Raw genomic sequence first — 20,935 nt, 5'->3', positions numbered from 1 at the left:
TCCCCCCAAATATTAAGTATATGAGATAAAAATAGATGGATTATTCATAAATATTTCTTCTTGAAAAAGAGTGAAGCTCTAGGCTACAACAGCCCTTTTCTTTTTTAATTGTATCTGAAGTACACATGTAAAATCATCCTCAAAAAAATCCCTGCTGATAAAAAAAAGAAGAGGAAAGAATGGTTAGGAAAAGCAGCTGCTTACCAACAGGTCTTCATCCATGTTCCCTGCCCCATCCTCCTTCAGAACAATGTTGGAGAGGTGGTACTCACAGGTAGAGAGCACATTCCCACACACCTGCTTCAGTAGTTCCTGTGGCAAGTCACAGATCAGCTCTAAAGGATCCCATTCATCTCCCAGACAACCCACCAACCCCAGGTTCTCAGAGTAGCCTCTAGGATCTTCAAATGCATGAAAAACTCCAACCATTGTTCATGTGCAATCTTTACCTTGATTTATCCAAAAATACAATGACACAATTTAAGCAATCTGACCATGAGAATTGGCTAAGTGAAATTTTCAAAGAACAGTTTATATATCAACTTTCTCTCTACATTTCCCCTACAACAGCAAACGGCAAATATTTGGGAATATCTAGTGGCTTCATTTGTATTATATCTTTAACAGCAATTACAATTCTTCTAGCATATGCAGGTGGCAAATTAAGTACTGTTAAGTGAACATTTCTATAGTGCACACTTTTAAAGATATACACAAAAAGGACAGTTGCTATTCTTCTGAAACTTATTAATTAGGAACAAGTTTTCTGTGTTCTTTTCTGTTTATAATAACCTCCAGAGGTCACTGCTAGTGCATATCATATACTTCCAGAGGTCACTGCTAGTACATACTTGGTGCCAAGAGCATGAAAGAATTCTACAATTCATTTTCTCTGGGAGACTGTTCCTAGAGAACAGCTAAGGCTGAACTAAGTGCCTCCACCCCAGTACTTCATGTCACTTGATGCATACTTTTATTTTGGAAGTAACTGTTTTATACTGAAATTATGTGTCTGGGATATGTCTCTCCCACTGCACTATAGGTACTTAAGAAAAGACTCTGTTTTAACCATCATCTAGTACATAGAAGAACTAACACAACATGGTACTCAATGTTTGCAAAGTTGTAGGAAAATCATTGTTAGGCATAAAATGCTTTTGAATCTGACTTGGCCTCAAATGTTTCAAAACTATTATCTTTACTACCTTTAAAAGAACTGCATCTAAGATTTTAATAAGACTGGACAATCTGGATCACAATGTTGACCAAAAAGAGCTTTATTTTGATGAAGAGACAAAGACCTCAAGATTTTTTATAGTTCCCAATATCCCACTGTGCAGATAGTTCATTTTTCAGTTAGCACTGGTAAAAGAAACACTGGGAAAGTATCTGAGTTATAGTCATAGCTCTACCATCAGTAAGCTGTGTGCCACTGAAAACTGCAGGATCACAGTCATATCTGCCATAATTTCCCCCTCATCATTCTCTCCTTATTCTTTCTAGAAAGACCAAAGCACCAACTACATTTTTTAATGCTATTCAAATGTGTTCTTTCCAATGTTTCTTATTTAAAAGCTTTTCATACAATCTTTGGTTTTCAGATAACAGGTTAGAAAAATAATAATTCAAGTATCCCTTTTAATAATATAATTGTTGAAAGCCAGACACTAGACAAACACCAGATACCATTTACATAAGAAACAGCTCAAGATTTGTTTTTTTTAAGCTAAGTGCATTCCAATCACTTTTAAGGTCACAAGCAAAAATGTCACAGTACATTGGTGTATTAGGTTTGTTATTATAAGTAGGAAATGTAGCATTAATTATGGACTTTCTCATAAGACCTTATACAAGAAAAGAAAGCATAGGAAAGTAGCTCAGATGAAGAAAGTAGTTTTCTGAAAAACTTAGATACACTTCAGAAATTATTTAAATTAACTTATAACTTTCATAATCATTATTAATAGTCCTCATCTCTAAATGTTTTTATTACAAATAGCACTGTTTAGGAGTATACCTCATGATAAAAGCAGAAGACACAGCAGCGCTAGAGACATAGTTCATTGGTAAGAGCAGTTGCCTAGCATACTGAAGGTGCTGGGTTCCAAAAAGAAAAAAGGTACGCTTATGATTTATTAGAGATTTTTTTAAATATTTATTTTTTAGTTTTAGGTGGACACAATATTTTTATGTTATGCTGAGAATTGAACCCAGTGCCTCACACATGCTAAGTGAGCATGCTACCATTTGAGCCACATCCCCAGTCTCTTATTAGAGATATTAATATGGATGCCTTTAAGGGGTCAAAGTAACTCTCCGCCTTACATAAATCACTGATTTGGAATTTATGACTATGCACCATTAGGTATAGGCTGTAGGGAACTTCAGGGACAAGATAAAGCTAAAAATATTTGAGTAATGTAACCCTATAGTAATAGGACACTCATTTTCCAAGATTATAACTTACCAAAAGATCAAAAATTTTTGGTGTGGAGGAAACTATCTGATGAGGTGGAAAACTATACATTAAATGTTCTTGAAATAAGAGTCTATGCTATAACTTGTTCTTGAAATAAGAGTCTATGCTATAATTTATAACAAGACAATCTTGCAGAATTCTCATCAGGAAATAAATGTTAAGTAACAGCATGTATTACTAAAAGATACTTGTATCTGGAGCCAAGGAGAGAATCATGTCTTGATTAGTCTATGTTCTTGGGGAAAGTCAGCTGCTAGTCACATAAGCACTGCCTTGTTGTACCAAAAGCTACTGGGGACTACACATCCTTAGTGTCCCATATTTATAGAGACACTCTTCGAACTTCAAAACAAACAGTAACAGGTCCAAATACAAATAAGTTGAAAACATATCAGAGCAATGTGTAACGTCATACCTGTTCCTCCACTGGTGTCTTTGCAGATGCTCTACAAAGTCTTTGCAAAGTGTCAACAGCTGAACTGATCAGCTCTAGGGACCACTGAAATCCATTCAGCTTACACTTGACAACATCTAAGAAGGAGAACCAAATCCTACAAGTTAAACTGCTTAAAAAAACAAAATTTACACACACACACACACACACACACACACACACACAATAAATAAATAAATAAATAAATTAATTAAATAAACTGAAGTTAATAGCACCAACAAGAAAGATTATCTAATAGACACTCACCAATCACCCTGTCCCGGGTGCTCGTAGGAAGATGCTTAGCAATATGGCCAATGACACACAGGATATGTCCTAAGGTATTTGCATTGGGATTCTGCTGACTAGAGGAAGGGTAGGGGAAATACCAAGATAGAACCAAATTAACCACTGTGCTGTCATCTAAATATATTTTCTTTTCTATCATTAATACTAGAGGAAGTAAGGTAGATACATGGCTTAAAAGATCATGCTGTAGTTACCTGTAGGCACTTACTGAACTTAGGGAAAAGGTAAACTGCGTAAGTTTCATTTTGTTTGTTTTATGCCAAGGTTTAAAGAAAATATTTCTATATTCAAAAAGTTATTATTATGAAAGAGCCCACTTTCCTAACGCATGAGTTTGTAAGAACCTTCAATTTCCACCACTGTCTACATTGTAAACATTCGAACCTGCTGATTTTCTCCCAGGACTGTATTATTTTGGTGTAGTCCAGCTTGGTTGATGAGCAAGCAATTTTGGAAAGCAGCATCCAGGCTGGTGCAGAATGTTCTGTGCCAGTGTGAGATATCATATTGTTTATAAAAGTGGATGTGAATTTATCTTTTTTGGACCAGATATAAAAAGCCTTATTTAGATAGCGGCTGGAAAACAAAAACAAAAAGGAAAGCAGAATTGTAACTATAAATAAACAAAACTGTTTAGATCAATCCCTCACTGAAAGGGTAGCAATATCTGCTGTTCTAGGATTCCACTGCCACATAAAACATCCATGTAGATGGTCTAGCTAGTAGTATATCTGATAACAAATTTTGTTTTTCTTATAGAATAAGTTGTATTTGCTTTTCTCCCTTACAAAATAGTTATTTTCAAATGAATAAAATTTCATAATTGAGACCCTTCTTATCCTCGTTCCATCCACAAATTCCATACAAACCTAAAAGATAGGTTACCATAATGGATTTATCCAGAATTTATAGCTATAGTGATAAAAACATAAAAAATACTATCCTTTTGTTTTTTCCACTGGAAGGATTGAAAGAAACCACATCCTAGCATTTAAATATGATTATAGTAAAAGAGGTAAAATCTCAATTCACAATAGCTACATTGTGGAACCAACCTAGATACCCTTCTGTTGATGAATGGATAAAGAAACTGTGGTATATATACACAATGGAATATTACCCAGCATTAAGAGAATAAAATCATGGAATTTGCAGGTAAATAAATGGAGTTAGAGAATATAATGCTAAGTGAAGTAAGCCAATCCCCCAAAACCACATGCCGAATGTTTTCTCTGATATAAGGATGCTGATTTGTAATGGGGATGGGAGGCAGCGTGGGAGGAATAGATGAACTATAGATAGGACAAAGGGGAGGGAGAGTGAGGAAGGGGACATGAGGATAGGAAAGACAGTGGAATGAGACATCATTTCTCTAAGTACATGTATGAAAACACAAATGGTGTGACTCTACTTTGTATACAACCAGAGACATGAAAAATTGTGCTCTATATGAATTGAATTGCATTTTGCTGTCTATATAACAAATTAGAATAAATAAAATTTTTAACAAGAGGTAAAATCTGCTGTAACCTATTAATACTACTCAGAAACAGATTTTGAAAACTTTAAGCATAAAATTAAAAATGCTTCTGGAGGCTGAAGCTGTAGCTCAGTGGTAGAGCCCTTGCCTAGGGTGTATGAGGCACTGAGTTTGATCCTCTGTACCATATAAATATAAACAAATAAAATTAAAGTATAAAAAATACAATAACACTATTTTAAAAAAGGTGATTATAAAGATCACCTCATAAAAATGCTTCTGATGTATTAAAGTATTCATATTATATCACTATTATTTTTAAGCAGTCTCTTATTTTACTTCTTACAATAGTACTGAGACCCTACTCATGAGACAAAGCCATGTTTTATACATTAAGCAAAGAGAAAAACATACTTCTTCCTCCAATTAATTTTTCCTTAGACTGCTGGAGCACACACACATGAGATTAATTAGACTTCTTCATTAAATATTTTTTAAAAGAAAATTCTCAAAGCATACAGTCAAGATAGATGTACAAAACAAACATATCTATTATCACAGTAAGTATAATATATATACTTACTGTGATAATAGATATGTTTGTTAATATATTAAGTATATTATACTTACTGTGATAATAGATATGTTTGTTTTGTACATAAATGAATAGTTTTATTAATAAATTAACTATTGTTTAAAATATATTTCCAAATCAAGAGTTTTCCTACCCATAGCTCACAATATTTATGCTAACACCACATGATCTATGCAATCAACAAATATTTTAAAATTTGTTTACCCTAAGTACATGTATGAAAACATGAATGGTGTGACTCTACTTTGTGTACAACCAGAGACATGAAAAATTGTGCTCCCTTTGTGCAATATGAATTGAATTGCACTCTGCTGTCACATAACAAATTAGAAGAAATAAAATTTAAAAAAGAGGTAAAATCTGCTGTAACCTATTAATATCACTTAGAAACATTTCAAAACCTTTAAACATAAAATTAAAAATGCTTCTGGAGGCTGGGTCTGGTTTACTATATTAAGTGGTTTTACTATAAGGCAACCAACAGAAAGAGGAAAAAATTCTCTGAACCTCCTTGAAGTCTCAAATCTGGTTCCTCTGACAACTCACTCCCTTATATGTGAAGTACTTCTCATCTCACTCCTCAGCCACACCCCCAAGTCAATCATAGACAGTACCCATCTAGTTAGAATGAGAAACAATAACAACAAAACAACAGAATGAGATTCAATAAATGCTAACCAAAAAGCACCAATGACTGTCTCCTAATGTCAAAATCAATAGTCAGTAAACTTATTCTGTTTTATTTGGTATCTCTTAGAGGTATAAACTGTTATTAGTCATCCTTATTACTCTGCTCTACCTAGTGGATCACTCTTATTTCCCTTCTCTAATCTCTTTCATTCTAATCACTTCAATTGCTGATTTTGAAAAGCTCTATTCCTAGTCCTGTTTTCTCTTACCTACAAGCTTATTCTATGGATCTCATTCATTACAATGAACTCCCCTCTCACATGTGATCAAGCATCCAAGACTACATTCAAAATTGGACTCCCATCTCCAGCCCTCCTCCTGGTCCCCACCTGACCTTTCTTTCTATACCTCAAGTCAATGGCACCTGAAACAGTCATTTTCCTTAGTGAATTTGTGGAGCCTTCAGACCTCTTAGGCCTTTGCATTGCTATTTCCTACCTGGAAATCCTCAGTTGCCTGATTAATTCCTACATGTTCCCCAATATTTAGCTCATGCTACCACTTCTAGGAAGCTATCTACTATGGTTTGTATAAGGTTTGAATGTGCCCCCCAGAATTCATAGGAAGCTTAGTCCTCACCATGGAGGTATTAAAGGTAGTGGAACTTTTACCACAGAAGTAAGGTAATGAGGTCATGGGGTCACCACCCTCAGAAGGGATTAATACTGGTCTCTCAAAGTTAGTTCTCACCAAAGCAAGTGGTTACAAAAAAGAGCAAGTCTGGCCCCTAAATCTCTTTGGCTTCCTGTCTCCTCATGTGATTTTCTATGGATGCTCTTGCTTTTGTGATGTCACCTACCACAAGGTCCTCACCAAAGGCTAAAACTGGTAGGGCCACTTGATCTTGGACTTAGAGTTTCAAGAACTATGAGCTAAATTAACCTCTCTCTCTCTTTTTTTTTTTTTTTTTTTTTTTTTTGTGGTGCTGGGGATTGAACCCAGGGCCTTGTGTATTCGAGGCAAGCACTCTTCCAACTGAGCTATATCCCCAGCCCTTCACCTCTCTTCTTTACAAAGTATTCAGCCTCAAGTATTTTGTTATAGCAACAGAAAATGGAAAAAACACCACCCTAAGGTTGAAAGGAAGAAGAGAAGGAGTAAGAAAAAGGAGGGAGAAGGATGAACAAAGAAGAGACAAAGGAAGAGGGAAAGCAGGAGGAAATCACAAAAATGCTACATGCCCTTCCTCTGTGCTTACTTTCTTCCAAAGTGGGTGTAATTTACTTTCTACTAAAATCATGATTTTACTTTGTTTTGGAATTTCCACTGGATTGAGAGCAACCTGAGAGGAGCAAATGAGTTGAATTCTTCTCTAACACTTAAAGTGCTTAACAGTGCTTCTGATTTTTAAAACAGATTCCTAAGATCAGTGGCTCTCATGCCTTTTCATCTAAGGATCCTTTACATTCTTTTCCTTTTTTTCTTTTATTTTTTGAGTGGCACTGGGCCTCAAGCATGCTAGGTAAATGCTCTACCACTGAGCTGCACCCCCAGCTCAGAACCTCTTTAAATTCAAAATTACTGACCATCCCAAATAATTTGTCTATGAGAATTACTGTTGTTATTATTTGAGGATTATTATTGTCATATTAGAAATTTAAACCTAGAAATTTAAAAAATTGATTCATTTAAAAATGACAACACTGTATGTTTATATATATGATCTATACAATCAACAAATATTTTAAAATTTGTTTACCCTAAGTATACATATGAAAACACGAATGGTGTGACTCTACTTTGTGTACATATATATAGTATTTAACAAAAATAACTCTTTTCCCAAACCAAATAAACTTAATGAGATGAGTGTCAATGTTATAATGGAGAATTCTCATATATGCTTCCCTCATTATGTTTTACTATTATCTATCAGATGGCTTCAGCAAAATTCCACTATCTTATCATGAAAGAATGAGTGAAAAATGGCAAGTAACAACTTAATATTATGATTAAAGGCAGATTTCACAAACCAATTACACCAGAATTACCGGTGTAAGAGGTTTTGAACTAGCCCATGTCTTTTAGTGGTTACCCTAAATCTTTACAGTTAAGGGCCCCACTCTTCCTTTTCCTTTCTGACTGTAGGCAAATGATTCTTATGACTGCTTTATTGAGAAAAGAAATGCTAGCAAGCTCTAGTGTTCATGTCCTCTTTTGTACTTCTCTTTCCACTTTATCTTTTGATTACATTTATCTCTGAACTTCCTTCCTCCTACTTTATTTATTTATTTGTGCAGGGAATCAAACCAAGGGTGTTAAGCAGAATAGGCAATCACTGTAACTCTGAGTTACATCTCTGGCCCTCCTCCTACTCTATGAAGTTCAACCCTTCAAATACTATTCTTTTTCCAGAAGCTTTCTTCACTACATATCATCCATCTTTCATTTACCCTCAATAGTTTTTCTGCCTTTCACCTGTGTTTCTCACCTGTGATCTCAAATATCCATAGGCTGTTTTCCATATCTGAAAATGAAAACAAAGCCTGTGGAGGATGCTGTTATACTCTCAAATTGTATAGTACACCTCAACTGCACATGTTAAAATGTATTACAGAACAGATGAAATGTAAGTAACTCAGACCAGGGGAGTCAGGTAAGACTGCCAGAGGGAAGTAAAGAAAATCTTGAAGAACAAGTAAGAGCAAACAAAGGAGGAAAGGCTGTCCTTTTAGGGACAGAGAATACCATGCTGAAAGTGTGGTGTTCAAAAAGGCAAGAAGGTGTGGGGAATAGGCTGGGATTGTTAGGACATAAAACCCATGTGGGGAAAGATGAGGGATGCAAGAAGTGCTATAATTGAGGACATCTTATGAAGCTCTCTGAAGAAATTATGCATGCAGAAAGGTCACTCTGGGTAGAGTGCAAAATGACAAAGGACAGCCTGCCCAGGAGGGCTGTAGCATTCAGGGGAGGAAGGAATACATTTTTGGGATGGCAAATGTTGAGAAACAATGCTAGATCATCCTCTAAACAAGCCTAGACAATCTATACTCTAACCAAAGATGTAAAAATGTCCATTTTTCTCAGATTCTTTTCAAGTCTCACATTTTGAGAACATAAAATTTATTTTAATTTTAACTCCTCTGAGTGTTAAAAAGTTTAATATCAGATTCAATATGCTTCTGTTTGTTTTTCATTTCTGTTTCAACTTTTGCAAACTGTATTTTAAGAGAATGTATCCATTTCTTTATTACGAGATCATGCTTATTGATTTATAAGTATTATTAGTAGATACAGGACATCATCCTTTATCAAATGTTATACTTTTTCCAATTTGTTCTTTGTGTTTTAATTTCATTTATGGTGCCGTCTTAGCCTGTTTTTTGTTTTTTTTTTTGGTTGTTGTTATAATGTAATACCTGAGATTGAGTAATTTATAAAGAATACCAATTTATTGCTTATAGTTCTAGAGGTTGGGAAGTCTGGGGATAAAGCAGCAGCAGTTTCAGCAACCACTGAGGTCATTCTCTGTCGCCAGGTGGTGCCTTGCATGCTGTGTTCTCCCAAAAGGGTGGTGTGGATATCTGTATGGGTAAAGAGGCAAGAAAAAAAGTCCATTCCTGAAAGCCCTTTTGATAACCTGTTAAAGGTCCTACCTCCAGACACTGCTATTAAATTTCAACATGCGCTTTGGAGGGACCATTCAATCATAGCAGGTATTGACAATAACTATTCAAATAGGTATTCACTGAGGTGCTATAATGTACCAGGCAAGGTGTTGCTTAGGCTTAGTGCTGAGAAGATTTAACCTGTTCCCTTTAGAACTAGGTACAGAATTGTGTTCCTTTGAAATTTTTATGTTAAAATTCTAACCCCTATAACCTCAGAATGTGATTGTATTTGAATATAGGGCCTATAAAGAAGTGATGAAGTTAAAATGAGGCCATTAGAGTGGGCTGTGATCCAATGTAACAGTTGTCCTTATAAGAGAAAATCTGGACTCACAACGAGATACTAGGGATATGCACGCACAGAGGAAAGATAGGCAGCACAGATGTGGCTATCTGTAGGCCAAGGTGAGATCTCAAGAGTAACAAAAGCTGCCAGAACCTTCACCTGGGACCTCTAGTCTCCAGAACTTGAGAAAACATATTTCTGTTATTCAAGAAATATATGCTGTGGCATTTTGTAATGGCAACCATAGCAAATTAATACAGGGGACTATATCAATGAAAACTTTAAATAAAAAACAAGTATAAAGAACTATACTCTTTTATAAAAATAGTAATATATTCTAAACATTTTAGAAATTTATATGACTGTAATTTTACCACCCATTTCACTGATAATACTATTTATCTGTGTCTTCTCTTTTCTCTTGGCAAATCTCAATAGAAGTTTGTCCTTTCCATTAAACTTTCTAAAGACTTGTTTTTTCTTTGTTAAGCCAGTACAGTAATATCTGCTCTTATTTTTTGGTATTTTTCTTCAAGCTTACTCAATTACTTTTTCTAACTTAAGGTAAACATGTAGGTAGTTAATTTTCAGTCTGTGCTTCCCCTCCACCCCTTTTTTTTTTTGGTATTAGGGATTTAACCCAGGGGTGCTTTCCCACTTAGCCACATTCCCTTTTTATTTTTTGATACAGTTTTTCACTAAGTTGCTGAGATTGGCCTCAAACTTGCAATCCTCCTGCTACAGCCTCCCAAGCTGCACTACCACACCTGGCCAGTCTGTTACCTTTTCTAAATATTTAACATTATACATTTCTTTCTAAGTACCCCATTATATGATTCTTCAAGTTTTTCTGTATATACAGTTCCAAAACTAATTCACTGGTCTCTGACCATGGAAATGTTTAAATGTTTTGTTTGTGGCTTTTTAACCCTTACTATTAATGCTCAGAGAATATTATCTGATCCATATGAATTGGTTGGTAATTTTTGTTATTGGCCTTAGGAAGGTAGTACATGATCAATTTTTATAATTTTTCTAGCATGCAACAGTATATGAGGACATAAGACATACCAAAAATACAAAGCAGACTTTGCCCAACCAGTGAAGTTATCAGATGCACAAATCTAAAGTCATTATGCCTAGTATAAGCAAGAAAGCAAAATACAAGATTGACAGTTTCAACAGAAAACTGAAAACTGTGACAAAATAAAAATTCTAGAAATAAAAAATGCAATAATAATTCAGTAAAAAGATTTAATAGTGGAATATTCCAAGCCATATGAATAAAGCCTGGAATAAATAATACCAAAGAACTATACAAGGACAAGGGGAGAACAACACAAGACTTACTCTACTATAGAGGACCAACAGAGCCACAATAATTAAATCTGTGATACCAAAAGGGAAACAGATATACAAAAAAGGAGTAAAACAGAACTAGAATTAAGAACAACCTATTTGTCATAAAGATGGTACCGCAAAGCAGAGAATAAAAGTTGTCTTTTCAATTAATATTTCAATTGGATCTTTATTTAGAAAGATTTGAAATTTGATCCCTAATTATATGGTATACAAAATTCAATACCAGATAAATTTTAAAGATCTAACAGTGAAAGGGAAAAGAAAAATATAACAGACTTCTAAGAGATTATATAAGAAAATATTTACACAAATATATGGTAGGAAAAGACTTTACAACCACTATGGAAAACAGTATAGAGGTTTCTCAAAAAACTAAAAATAGATCATATGATCAAATGTGATCTAACTATCTCACTCCTGGGCCTATATCAGAAGGAAATGAAGTCAGCAAAGAAAAAAGAGATACCTGCATCCCCATGTTTACTGTGGTACTATTTATAATAGCTAAGATATGAAATCATCCTAGGTGTCCATTAACAGATAACTGGATAAAGAAAATAGTGTATATGCAAAGGAAGTATTATTCAGCCATAAAAAGTGAAATCCTGTTAAGCAAAATCAGACACCCATACAAAGACAAATATTGCATTTTTTTATGATATGTGCAAACAAAACAAAACAAACAAAAATAAATAAAAAGAAGGAAGAAAGAGAGAAAGAAACCCAAAAGTAGAAGAGGGATTATTAGGAACTGAGGTAGGAGGAATAGGGTAGGAAAGTGAAGGAAAGACAGAGGGTAGAAGAAGAAATGATTAGTAGGACTTGATCAATGCACAACATATGCATGTATAGAAATATCACAGTGAATTCCACTAATCTGTACAACGTGTTAATAATTTGAACCACAAATAAAAACCAATAAAATGATGATATGCTAATCACAAAGAAAACCAATCACAGACTAAACACAATCAAAAGAGTAGAGAATGCATTTAGCATGCGTGAAGCCCTGGGTTTAATCTCTACCACCAAAAAAAAAAAAAGTAGTAGTAGTAAAGAGTAAAAAGGTAAACCATAGAGTGGGAGAAGACATGTGCAATATACAAGCTTGTATACTGAAAATGTAATGAACACTTTCAGATGAATAAGCAAAAGAGTAACAATCCAATAAAAACTAAGACAAGAGACCTTAACAGGTAATTCACAAATATGAATGTCTAAGTGGTAATCCACATGAAAAAAGACTCAATCTCATTAGTCAACATGGAGTATAAACTGAAGACAATGAAATACCGATTTCACTCACCAAAAGAAAAAAAAAATTCAAAATGCTGTTTGAGACACAGAACAACTGAAATACATTAATAGTAAAAATGTAAATTGCAATGACCACTCTGGAAAATTCTAGCAGTTTTTATTTAAAGACGAATACAAACATTATTTATTTAACAATAAATTTCCTACATATATACCCAATAGATGTGTATATATAAAGATATGTATATGAATGTTCACAACATAAATTTGATTGTGTTTCAGTCACAAATATCACACTTATGTGTATTTGTGTGTGTGTGTCCAGGAATTAAAATGAACGATCAACATAATATTCTGAATGACTTTTACATTATGCTGAATGAAAGGAACTAGACTCACAAGAGACATACCACAGAATTCCATTTACATAAAGTTCAAGAATAAAGCAAAGTAATATGTGGTGTTAAAATCACAAGAGTAGCTCCCCCCTAAGGAAGAGAGAAGGGGGCTGGCTGGAAGGAGATTGAGGGTACTTCTTGGGCCCAACAATGGTCTATTTCTAGACCCAGATAGTAGTTACATGGGTATATTTTCTTTGTAAAATGGTTTGTTTAATTTTCTATGTACCTCTATGCAGATACTGAGACATAAAATGTTGAAAAAAAAAATGGAATAAACCTCCCAAAAGCGTCTCTTGAGCTATCATAGACTTCTTTTTGTGTTTGTGTGAAAAACTGATTCTACTTTTAATCATTTTACCGTGAAATTTTACTACATTGGGTGTGCATAATAATATAGCCCTACAACAACAACAACAACAAAAATCAGTTGATTCTATTGCTGGTTAAATCCCTCCCTTCTAGGAAACCTCAGTAAAGCCACCTAGTTGGTAGTGAGAAAATATTTACTGAATGAATGTTTTTTTTTAGTCATAAAGAATAAAATAGAATAAAAAGAATAAATAAATAAATAGAATAAAAGAGAATAAAAAGAGACCTTATGCAATTCAACTGGCTGCTCTTGCAAATGAGGAAATCAAGGCCCTGAAAGAAGTAGTAATTTGCCACGGCCAGAGAGTGGTATTTTATGACACTCAATTCTATTACTCTTTCTATTGTATTATTCTTCCATAACTATATGTAAAAAGTAGGGAAATATTCGTGGAATGATAAAGAAATACAAGAAAAAGAAAAAAGCAACCAAGATAGCTCACACACAAATCAATTATAAGATGACTACAATACAAATTAAAATGTATCATTATGCATGCACCCTTAACAAAATGTTCACTATATGTAGTATAAGCTCAATAAATATTATCAAATGGAAAAAGTATTGCAATGTTACTAAGTCCACCAATCCAATAAAGTGTTACAAAAAGTTTAATTTGTAAGTCATTTTTCATAATAACCAGTATTAGGGAAAGGTACTAATATGATGCATCCATCAATGTTATGTAACAGGTATTTAAATACCAGATCAAATTGAAAAGGAGACAGAGGGAAGCAAAGAAAGCAATTAAATGTGACACAAAAACAGTCACCACAAAAATGCCAAAATACTTGCAATAGAAAAATTTATTATTAAAAAGTCATATAGCCTTCTATGAGAAGCAAAAATCATATAGTTAACATACCTTAGTTCCTGGCTTTCTGTAGTGAGGAGGGCAAGAAGTGACCAAGCGAGTACTTGGTTGTCATCCTCCCCATGAAATTTACTGTGATGCTTAATATTCTGCAACAGGAGCTGGTCCAGGCACTCCAGGGCCTTCTCCTGCACAGTGCTCTCACAGTCCATCACCACTGGGATGACCCCCATCAGCCAGGCTTTCTGGATCAGGACACATCTAGGTTGGGCCTAAGGATTAAAAAATTATATATTAGAAAGTCTGATGCTATTAAAAGTCTAAAAGTTCAATCTCCAGCTTATTATAAACTAGTACATACTGATATTTTAAACTTATTTTATCCCAAGGAATAATTAAATACTGATAGAAAAAGTAAAAATATGGATTTCTTAAAGACTTCTCTCATGAAATAAAGAAATAAATATGGTTTTAAACTTCTGAATAGCCAATTAGTTGGCAGAAGCAAATTATAGAATTAATGGACCTATTTTTAGCAGTATCATTTACATACATCTTAATTGACAAAAATTAATCTTGGCCTCTAGCTTAACCAAATTCATCCTGAGAAACTCTTTTTTCCTATCTGAGATTTAAAATGAATTCAAGAAAATGCATTAACATTCAGCAGTAATTCCTAATTATATTTAATAGGAAGCACAGTCTATCATATATAATTGTAAGACTGAAAGATTATCTCTTTTACACTATACAGTAGTTTCTACCAAGTCAACTATACATTAGAAACAGGCCACTATTATTTGTTGCTGTTGTTTGTTTGTTTTGTGCTGGGGATTGAACCCAGGGGTTTTGAACATGAAAAATATATGCTCTACCACTAAGCTATACCTCCAGCACTAGAATTACTTTTAATGTAAAATACCATGCATTAGATACATAATGCTTTGCCTCTCACCATAAGAAGTTCAGTAAGAGATTGTAGGGCCTGCTTCCGGACAGATACTGCGGGGTCCCGACAGAGGTCCTGTAGAGTCAACAAGTCCTCCTCCATACCCAAGATGTCAGAGTGTTTCAAAATATTCACTAATACCTGAAGGCATATAAACAATAAGAAGTGATGATTATAGCTTAAGTATAGAAAAACCAAAGACAAGGGATACTTAAAAAATGTGATTCTTAACATTTTGAGAGTCATGTATCAATCCATCCCTGTTCCCTACAGCATCGCAACTTTTCAATCTGATGAAAGCTAAGGCCCCTCTCCAGACAAAAATTTTTATATTTATAAAATTTTTAAAAATTTCCATCAATTTTACAAACCTATGGAAATTCATCCACGGTTCCCAGATTAAGAATCTAAACAAAACAAATTATAGATACAAATTTGTGATTTTTCAAAAAGCTAACAACCAATAAAAAAGCTTGAAAGCAGATAATTCTTTTGTACAATTAATCTATAACAGAACCAGGGTCAACTATGAAAAGTCAAGTTAAGTAATAAATATGGCCTTGAAGTTTTAAAAATATTGCTTTGTATTTCCAAGTTTTTAGTGCTTACAAAGAGTATTTTTTTAAAGGCATAGAAAAATCTCCACCTGAACCGCAGACTTCCTGACATTTGTCTTCTCGTCCCTGATTCTCTTTCTCAACATTGCCATAACACATCTTTCTGTTGAGGAAACATCAAAAATTATTCCTGAAAAACACAGGATGCTATCTAACATTTCACCACCCAATAATGAGAAAATACGCTCCTCCTAAAAACTCTCTCAATTAGCTTATGGAACTTACCTCTAAAAATTATTTAGCTTTTCTATTTTGTTTAGCTGTAAACAGGGTTCTCTAACCCATAGGGTTATTTTAAAAAATTCAATGAGATAATATATAACAGTCCCTTTAAACTTTCCACACTTAAATTGCTAAAGATGCCAAAGAACTTTTTATAATGTGAATTATAATTTTTAATGAGTTAGAAATTTAAATTGAGAATTATAAAAACATTTAAAATGCTTTGTTTTGTTTTGTTTAAACCCAGGGGCACTTTACCACTGAGCTACATTCCTAGCCCTTTTTATTTTTAAATTTTGAGACAGGGTCTTGCTAAGTTGCCTTGAACTTACAATCCTCCTGCCTCAGACTTCTGAATTGCTGGGATTACAGGGGTGAGCCACCGTGCCTGGACTTTAAAATTTGTTTCAAAATAGTAAGAATGCACTTTTAAAATGAAAAATAACTCTTATTTTCCAAAATAAAACAAAGACAAAAAAAAATGAAAAGAGTGGCAATGTTTTACATTTTTGTAAAGTCTTTAATGTTTGGTTTAATAAAAGCCAGCTGGATTTGCACTTCTGTTTGTCATGATTTCACACATCTCAGGACCTCAGGAAAACTCCAATTTACACTTGCAAGAAAATCATGGTGTGGAAAGTCAATGATGTCTTGATATTATTATGAACAAAGTATTCATTTCAAGGCCCCCTGGAAGAGGCTTAGGAAAAGGCTTAGTTATTCCTCAGGACCCCCAAACTACACTTTGGGAACTGCAGATATATAAGAAGGCACCTTAAAAAATAAAATATAGAATTACATACTTCTAGAAAGGTATAAACTACAAAACTGACTTAAAAATATAGAAAATTTGAATATACCTATAACAAGTAAAGAGATTGAACTGGTCATCAAAAAATTTCATACTGCACATATACAAAAGCCAAGAAACAGATGGTTTTACTGTAGAATTCTACCAAATTATAAAAATGAACACAAATCTTTCACAAGTTATTCAAAAGGTAAAAGAGAAGAACATACTTTCCTACCTCATACTAGGACAGTACTGCTATGACAGCAAAACAGACAAAGACTTCTCAAGAAAACAAGGGATTAATATCCCTTATAAAAACAAACACTAAAATTCTAAACAAAATACTGGAAATCAAATCCATCAGGATACAAAAGTATCATACACCATTCTTGGGATTTGTGCAAGGAATGAAATATTGATTCTATGTGTGAAAATCTAATGACATAAAAGTGATAGTAACAGAATAAAGGACAAAACTACACAATCATCTTGATAGATGCAGAAAAGGCATTTGCAAAACCTAAACACTTTTTATTATAAAAATGTTCAACAAACTTGGAATAGAAAGAAACTTCCTCATACTGATTATCCCAGGGGAAGGGAGGAAGAAAACATTGCTAGCATCATATTCAATGGTGAAGACCAAAAGCTTTCCTCAAATACAGGGAAAAAACAAGATGTCTATGCTTCCTTTCTCTATGAAACACTGTACTATGGAGTTTACTTACAGCAAATAGGTAAGAAAAAGAAACAAAAGGCAACGAGATTAGAAAGGAAGAAGCAAAATTATCACTATTCATAGGTGACTTGATGTTCTATATTGAAAATCCTAAGGAATATACACACGCACACACACACACAAATATTAGAGCTAGTAACAAGGTAAGCATATTGCAGGATACAATATCAATAATCAAAAAAATCATTTGTAAAAACAATGAACAATTTAAAATGAAAAGAGCAATTTTATTTATAATAGCAACAAAAAGAGCAAAATACATGGAATTAAATTTAAAGAGTTGCTCAAATGAAAACAACAATAACAAAAAAAAAAAAAAAAAACACTGAAACAAACTAAAGACCCAAACAATGAGAAATCCAATCTTTAAGAAATTGGGGACTTATCACAGTAAGATGGCAACAGTCCCAAGTGATCTACAGATCAATCCCTTTGAAAATATAAGATGGCATGTTTTGTAGAAATTGAAAATTGATCCTAAATTTTGCATGGAAATATGAGGGACCCTAATTATCAATTTTGAAAAAGAACAACTATGGAGAACTTATACTTTCTGACTTTGAGAATTATTGTTGAAGGAAACCAGCACCTTAATGACTCTTGAAACAAAAATTTTTGAGGTAAAGGCAATCAAGAAGCATTAAACAAGCCGGGCACAATGGTGTACCCCTCTAATCCCAGCGGCTTAAAAGGCTGAGGCAGGAGGATCAAGAGTTCAAAGCTAGCCTCAGCAACAGTGAGGCGCTAAGCAACTTAGTGAGACCATGTCTCTAAATAAAATACAAAATAGATTGTGAGTAAATCTTTGGGGATGTGGCTTAGTAGTTGAGTGCCTCTGAGTTCAATCCCCAGTTCAAAAAAAACAGAGGAAAACCTTTCTTTATCCTTTCTGTTTTCTGTATAAAGAAAGGATATAAACTTTCTTCTACTGGAGACAACTCTGGATTTTTATAGCCCAAAGGCAGCACCAAAGGAATCTGCAAACAAACCTAAAACTGCATCCCCACCCCCACTGTATTTTCCCACAAATTAATTGCTTGTTGTTGAAGGGGTGAGGTAAGTAGAGTTTAAGCCACTGCTTTGAGTTACTTCCCATTAAGATTTCTCAGTTTCTCATCAATCTATCTTTTGTTTCATGGATTCATTCCAACTGAAAACTCATGAGGGTTGAGGAAAATATTAATTTTCCTCTTCTGCACTATAATACAACAGTAATTAATGCAAGGTGGTACTGGCATGCAAACAGATATTAGATCAATGGTATAATATTGAGTACAGAAATAAACTCACACATCTCTGATCAACTTATTTTTGACAAAGTTGCCAATAACATCATCTTTCAAACAAGTAGTACTATGTCAACTGGATACTTACATGCAAAGAATGAACCAATATCATCACACATGCAAAAATTAATTCAAATTTGATCAAAGACCTAATTATGAGAACTAAAATTATGAAACTCTTAGAAGAGGAGTAAGTAAATCTTTACGACTTTGATTAAGTAATTTTTTTTTTTAGCTGTGACATGCAAAGCACAAGAAAAAATAAATTGAATTTAAAAATTAAATGTTTTGTGCCTCAAATAACACTATGAAGAAAGTGAAAATACAACCCACAGAAAAGAACATTCAAAAATCAAATATTTGACTTAGTTACGGTGGTGATACATTCCTGTAATCCTAGTAATTTAGGAGGCTAATGCGGGAGGATTGTAAAATCAACTGTCTCAGCAATCTAGCAAGATTCTGTCTCAAAATAAAACATGAAAAGGGCTAAGGACATAGCTCAGTGGTAAAGTACCCTGGGTTTCACATATTACTCACTGCAATTATGGTATAGCTATTACAAAAAGTTACGGTTCCTCAAAATGTCAAACATAGCTACAGCATGACCCAGCAGTTCCACTTCAGTGTGTGTCTACACTAAACTTATAGAAGAATGTTCATAGCATTTGTGTAATTCTACATCATGTACAACCAGAAGATGAGAAGTTATACACCATTTACGTATGAAGTGTCAAAATGTATTCTACTGTCATATATAACTAACTAATTAGAACAAATAAAAAAATGTAAAAAATTTTAAAAAATGTTCACAGCACAATAACTTATTAATTGGATTCTGGAATGACAAAAGAAACAGGATCAGGTATTGTTTTGTCTTTCCCCCTTCTTTGTGGTGACCTTTCCCCAAACACAAATGTAATCTCTATTGAACATTCCCTAGTAACTAGTTCTTTTTTTGACCAGCAATCCCAAGAGTTTGTAACATTTTTTCAGGGGCAGGTGGGCGGGGGATGGAGGTTTACCCCAGATGTCAGGGGCACTTAACTACTGAGCCCTAGCCCCAGGTCTATTTTGTATTTTATTTAGAGACAGGTCTCACCGAGTTGCTTAGCACCTTGTTTTTCCCGAGGCTGGTTTTGAACTTATGATCCTCCTGACTCAGCATCCCAAAATGTTGGGATTTCAGGCGTGTGTCACAACACAACACTCTATTTTAATAAGAAATTAAAATATTTACTAATGTTCTCTGTAGTGTTACAGTACACTGGGGTTTAGTACATGATAACTAGGAAATACTTTATTCTACATCTTAAAGTGAAATACAGTATAGTACAAAGGCATCAATTAAGGATAAAATAGAGATTATTTTACTTTTAAGGAAGTGTCTTAATTCTTAAGAGTAAATAAGAAAAAAATTAAAAATTTTTAGTACTACCCATTTGATAATGATAAAATCTGACATACCTCTAGATCCAACTTCACCACTATTGTTTATGTTCAACTCCCCTGAGGGTTCAGAAGGGTTAATTGTCTGTCTCTGGTAGGAAAAAGCTAGAAAAAAAAAAATACACTAGTTAAGGAAAAAATCTGTTACATTTTTAATAGTATCAACAAGACATGTTCCTCACTTAAGTTACTAAGTTATTACTGAAATGAACTTCTTTGATAAAGAAGCAAAGTACAACATTAAAACAGGTAAATATGGTGGCAGAAAAAAATATTTCAAATGTTTAGCAAGTCTTTAAAAACAATTATTAATATTTAAAAATATATTGATATATTACCTGATGAATTTCTCAGTAAGGTACCAGTATGAGTCCCTAGTTGTGAAACTATCGGACCTAAAAATAAGCAGATACATAACAGGGAAAAAGTGTCATGAACCCTGAGTAAGAATCCATAGAGGAATCAAATGCAAGATAATCAGACCTAAAGACAAAGCAACGTATTCTAAATAGCTGACAATTGATAATGTTTCCTAGAAGGGAACATATGGCCCTATAATGCAATGCCCCACACTGCAAAGTAACTGGAAAGGCAGACAACAACTTTACCTCTAAAATATGAATATATGACATTCTTTACAAAGAACTTTAACATTAATCAGGCCTCCCTATTTTAAAAGTCATTTGAAGCTGGAGGTACAGAAAAGTAGCAGAGCACATGCCTAGCAAGTGCAAGGCCCTAGATTCCATTCCCAACACCCCTACCCCCAAATATACTCAAAATGATTTAC

General features: G+C 33.9%; 1 protein-coding gene across 1 annotated transcript in view; it reads right to left on the bottom strand.

The window, feature by feature from the left end:
- Positions 1–20,935, bottom strand: part of NCAPD3 (non-SMC condensin II complex subunit D3) — a 75,322-nt gene that overhangs the window by 31,845 nt on the left and 22,542 nt on the right. The window contains exons 13-21 of the mRNA XM_081274257.1: positions 20,484–20,540; positions 20,164–20,250; positions 15,686–15,759; positions 15,046–15,180; positions 14,142–14,362; positions 3,606–3,797; positions 3,180–3,277; positions 2,895–3,010; positions 205–312 (exon numbers count right to left, since the gene is read on the bottom strand). Coding sequence (XP_081130383.1) covers positions 205–312; positions 2,895–3,010; positions 3,180–3,277; positions 3,606–3,797; positions 14,142–14,362; positions 15,046–15,180; positions 15,686–15,759; positions 20,164–20,250; positions 20,484–20,540 — 1,088 coding nt within the window. The remainder of the gene's footprint in view (positions 1–204; positions 313–2,894; positions 3,011–3,179; positions 3,278–3,605; positions 3,798–14,141; positions 14,363–15,045; positions 15,181–15,685; positions 15,760–20,163; positions 20,251–20,483; positions 20,541–20,935) is intronic.

Source organism: Spermophilus citellus, assembly GCF_964194105.1.
Source record: "Spermophilus citellus genome assembly, chromosome: 2".
In the NCBI taxonomy this organism is placed as follows: Eukaryota; Metazoa; Chordata; class Mammalia; order Rodentia; family Sciuridae; genus Spermophilus; species Spermophilus citellus.
Note: the sequence above shows the minus strand (reverse complement) of the source record. Positions and strands in the feature narration are given on the sequence as shown.